General features: G+C 36.0%; 1 protein-coding gene across 2 annotated transcripts; it reads left to right on the forward strand.

Annotated features, from left to right (window-relative positions):
• The first annotated feature begins 1,297 nt into the window (after positions 1-1,297).
• LOC143030831 (uncharacterized) lies at positions 1,298-4,693 on the forward strand. Of its 2 annotated transcripts, none has more exons than XM_076194050.1 (2): positions 1,298-1,376; positions 2,574-4,693. In XM_076194050.1, exon 2 carries the CDS (start codon positions 2,934-2,936, stop codon positions 4,215-4,217), a length of 1,284 nt encoding a protein of 427 aa, XP_076050165.1. In that variant the 5' UTR covers positions 1,298-1,376; positions 2,574-2,933; the 3' UTR covers positions 4,218-4,693. The 2 variants fall into 2 exon arrangements, with proteins under 2 accessions (XP_076050165.1, XP_076050164.1); XM_076194049.1 differs by having other exon boundaries at positions 1,317-1,503.
• Positions 4,694-5,134: the final 441 nt, after the last annotated feature.

Genomic DNA, 5,134 nt, shown 5'->3' on the forward strand with positions numbered 1-5,134 from the left:
AATTTTCAATAATTTCTACCCCATTTCTCATCTGTTTTCCTCTTCGACTCCTTTATCTTATGCTGTACTTCCCTTCTGAAGTTAATCAAGGAAATAAGTGTGAAGACACACAAAGTGTATTATGTTTGTTAACAGTTTTCATGGCGGGCTTCCATTTAATCTTTTTTCGGTAAGAAAATCCAACTAAAGAAATTCAATGCCTGATATTTCAATTCATTGCGCACTGATTAGGTCTATAATATTGTTACAAGTATTTTTTTTCTTTATATTCACTCAAATTTTTGATAATTGAATACAAATAAGTGTTTTAAAGTATGTCAAGTTCCATTGTACAGGTTTAAAACAATCATTGTGATTCCTGTTCCTTGGACATCTGTGAAATCCGGAAGTGACATAGAATTTGGAAGAACAATAGTAATACAGGTAATAAGCAAGTGTTATTAGGAACACTCGGCAATCGTTTACATGTATTAATTGTGTGGTAGAGATTATTTTCCTTGTTTGTTCATCACTATATGTTGCCTGGTGTGATGTTAGTACCGATAGTATATGGGCATTGCCAATTTGGTAGGGTGAGTGAGGTCCAGTGTCGTCGTTTTGAAGAATTTCGTCTGCTAAAGAGGAAAACAAGCAACGATCGCGGAGCAGCGGAGAATATGAATTCGTCATCTTCAGTCAATGAGGAATTATTCCTCATATCGATATATTTGCCGATTCAGCCTTTTAAATGGGAAAATTAATTACTTAAATGGTGTATTAGAATATAATTTGCATCCGTTTCAACATTAAATACAAAAATATGAGGAAATTAATAAATATAACATAACGATGACTTGTCAAATAACGAGAACAAAATAGAACGAAGAACTGACGCCATTAATATGATAGAGACTTATAGAAATATAGAATATTATATACCATGAAATTATTTACATCCAATATCATAATAAACTTCATAAATGTGAGGATATGAGTATGTATAACATGACGATGACGTGTCAAATAACGAGAACGTAAATGTGGAGGTACTAAGAACGTAATCCCAAATGAAAAAATGTTTAAAATTGTTATGTAATTTAGATGTATATAATTGTTTTGTTGTTTCTTTTATATTGTAAATATTACGGTTAAGGAAATGTAAATAATGTTTGTTTTAAAAACATTTATGGATGGGAATTAAAATACAGAAGTTTATCTTTTATTCATATGTTTTCTTTGAATGCCTCTCACATAGAAAACGTGAGGAATCCTGACGTCATTGTGTTTTGAGGAATCACGGAAACACTGGTGAGGTCTTGTCAAAGTGCATTCTTTGTTTACATTGTCGTATGCAACGACCAGATATGAAGCTACAAGATAGGGATACTATATTCTCGGTAAGTTTGTTTTATTGCAAGGGATGTGGATTACAGGAGTATCATACATTATTTGAGACTGAAATACTCAAATGCATTATGTGAAAGCCCCGTCTCACAGGAGGAACCATTGCCTCACAAACCATAAGTAAGTACTTTATTATTTATATCTGAAGGTTCCAGAAGTGTCACTCACCATATGATAATCTAAAAAAAAATTAGATTATATGTTTTCGTGATGTACGAGTAAGATTGCCATCGGCTCGAATAGATTATCACGAAAATTGTAATAGATTTGAAGTGACTCATAATGATTCGCAAGTATCACACATTTGTTTCTGACATCTTTGATTATTGTGTATATAGACCTTTGTCAAAAGTTGACCAAGACTATACCAGTTAAAAGAACTTTTGCAACTTTCATCATACTCTGATATTTTGAATGACTTCTTTCCTGTGGCTTATTTCCTTATTCATTTTCATGTTACCAGTCACCTAAAAAATTAATCTTGTTGATTTATGAGTAAGATTGCCATAGTGAACAAATATTGACAGAGATTACTTTTAATGCATTTGAAATGTCTGTTTCCACCGAATAACTATAAATCAACAAACTATTACCACTGTGCTATGTTTTAGTAATTGACGGAAGTGAGGGGTGAATCTAACCTAACCTAATGTAGGTAATTTATTTCTCGCTCAAGGATGTCAGAAATCAACATTTTATATTTTTGGTTATAAGTTTGTAGTGATGTATTTTGCATATTTTTACTTGTTTTCCCAAAAGATGGAAAACAAGTAATGCACTGTAGAAATCAATATAAAATTCTTATGAATCTCTCAAATGTTGATTTATGAAACCCCTGATTTGTTGTAAGTTGCATTTCTTTGAAAAATTGACATGTATTCCTTTTTCCAATTATTCTATTGTATCTTACCTATCTTTTTTTTTTCTCTCCTCTCTTTCCAATATTTATTCAGCCACTCTTTTGTTTTATTATTTCTTGATTATTTCATAGTGTTCCAATTACTTTTTTGTTTTGCAACGCCATTAATTTTAGTATTCATTCAACCTTCCATTCCCTTCTTCTTCCTTTAAACTTCTTTGATACGAGTTGTTTGTTACCCTCCTTTTATGGTTAATGCCTCACTGTATACACTTGTGTTATTCATATGTTCTCAAAAAGTTAGATACCAAACTTATATGTATTCTTTCAGGTCAGGGGTAAATATCAAAATTCCTTGGAAAAGGTATTCGAAGATTCTGTATATTCGCCATATAATAAAGAGAATTTGAAGTGGCGTTAGCGGCATACCTATCTCAAAAGTCATCTTGAATCTCATACAGTGACCTACACTGGAGAAAAACCTTTCAACTGTGACCTGTGTGACGTAACTTTCTCAGGAAAACGTAATCTCAAATTACACACGGTGACCCACACTGTAGAGAAGCCTTTCCAAGGTAACCTGTGTGATGCAGCTTTATTGTGAAATAGTAATCTCAAATGACACCACAAGGTGACTTAGACAGAAGAAAAGCATTTCCAGTGTGACCTGTGTAATGCAGCTTTTTCACTAATGAGTCATCCTAAATATCACATGATGACCCACACTGGAGAGAAGCCTTTCAAGTGTGACTTGTGCGATGCAGCTTTCTTAAAAAAAATTGTTCTCAAAAATCACATGATGACCCACACTGGAGAGAAGCCTTTCCAATGTGACCTGTGTGATGCAGCTTTCTCAAAAAAGAGTGGCCTCAAATATCACATGATGACCCACACTGGAGAGAAGCCCTTCAAGTGTGAGCTGTGTGATGCAACTTTCCCAAGAAAAAGTGTCCTCAATTATCACATGATGACCCATACTGGAGAAAAACCTTTCAAGTGTGACCTGTGTGATGCAGCTTTCTCACAAAAGGGTCATCTTGATTATCACATGATGACCCACACTGGAGAGAAGCCTTTCAAGTGTGACATGTGTGGCGCAGCTTTCTCAAAAAAGGGTTCCCTCAAATATCATATCATGACCCACACTGGAGAGAAGCCTTTCAAGTGTGACCTGTGTGATGCAGCTTTCTCGAGAAAGAGTTCTCTCAAATATCACGTGGTGGTCCACACAGGAGAGAAGCCTTTCAAGTGTGACCTGTGTGATGCAACTTTTTCACAAAAAAATAGTCTCAAATATCACATAATGACCCACACTGGAGATAAGCCTTTCCAATGTGACCTGTGCGATGAAACTTTTTCACAAAAAAATCGTCTCAAATATCACGTGATGAGCCACACTGGAGAGAAGCCTTTCCAATGTGACCTGTGCAATGCAGTTTTCTCAAGGAAGGATATTCTCAAGTATCACAGGATGACTCACACTGGAGAGAAGTCTTTCAAGTGTGACCTGTGTGATGCAGCTTTCTCAAAGAAAAGTGCTCTCAAATATCACGTAATGACCCACACTGGAGAGAAGCCTTTCAAGTGTGACCTGTGCTATGCAGCTTTCTCATCAAAGAAGGCTTTCAAACAACATGTGATGACCCACACTGGAGAGAAGCCTTTCAAGTGTGACCTGTGTGATGCGGCTTTCTCACTCGCGACTATTCTTAAAAGTCACGCAAATGTCCACACAGGAGAGAAGCCTTTCAAGTGTGAAATATGTGATGCAGCTTTCTCACGCAAAGGTAGTCTCAAACGACATGTGGTGACTCACACCGGAGAAAAGCCATTCAAGTGCGACCTGTGTGACGCAGCTTTCTCACAAAAGAGTTCTCTCAAACGACACTTGACGAGGCATACTAGTGAGAAGCCTTCCCAATGTGACCTTTTCGATGCAACTTTAGCGAGAGTCATCTCAAACAATACGTCATAACCCACACTGGAGAGAAGCCTTTCAAGTGTGACTGCGATGCAGCTTTCGTCACAAAGGATGATCTCATAATCACTCATAGTTACTTACACTAGAAAGAAATCTTTCTGATGTGACATGTGTGATTCAGCTTTCTCACAAAAATTTTATCTCAAATGACGCATGATGACCCACACTGTAGAGAGGTCCTTGAAGTGTGACCTTTGTGATGCAGGTTTTGTAGCCAAGGGTGATTTCAAACTATATGCCAAAAAAAAATGCTAGTTTGCTTGCTTTCAGTTGCAGATTGCTTGAGTAACCTTTAATTGGCCCATTGTGTAATTGCATTTCTTGTTTATTTGCAACTAAAGATTCCTAAGTGTTCCATTAAGTGTATGAATGTTTTTTGTAATTACGAAAAACCGTTGAAAATAGTAGACGGATACAGTTCTGTTTACCTTAGTATTCTGTGAATTTGGAGTATACGCCATTGTTATTAGTAATCTGTGTTATTGTAATTATATCTATAGTAATATATTCAACAGTGTTTATTTTATCCTTTTAGACACAACTCTCACATTTCAGTGAAGTATTTTCTAAAGTGATACCAGATGCCATGATGAATTGCACCTTCACGAGTCACAGTGAGAGTAGTCTGAAAAGCATTGAAATTGAGGATCTGAGGAAACTTGCATAATTTCCTAGTGAAAAACTTGCAACATCACCTTGTCATCTGCTATGGATGAGTGGAAAGTGGCTTTATGGAGGTTGTCAATAGTAGTAAGAACTTTGATACAACGTTTGTTCACTTCTTGCCCTTCCTTAATTCAAAGGGAACCTCTTCTGATGCAATAAACAGTGTGTTACATGTAGCTAACTCATGTAGAAAGGCGAATAAGACTGTGACATGTGTTACTTTTGACCAGCCACTATATCGGAAG

Source organism: Oratosquilla oratoria, chromosome 12, assembly GCF_046742065.1.
Source record: "Oratosquilla oratoria isolate Oo_2021 chromosome 12, ASM4674206v1, whole genome shotgun sequence".
In the NCBI taxonomy this organism is placed as follows: domain Eukaryota; kingdom Metazoa; phylum Arthropoda; class Malacostraca; order Stomatopoda; family Squillidae; genus Oratosquilla; species Oratosquilla oratoria.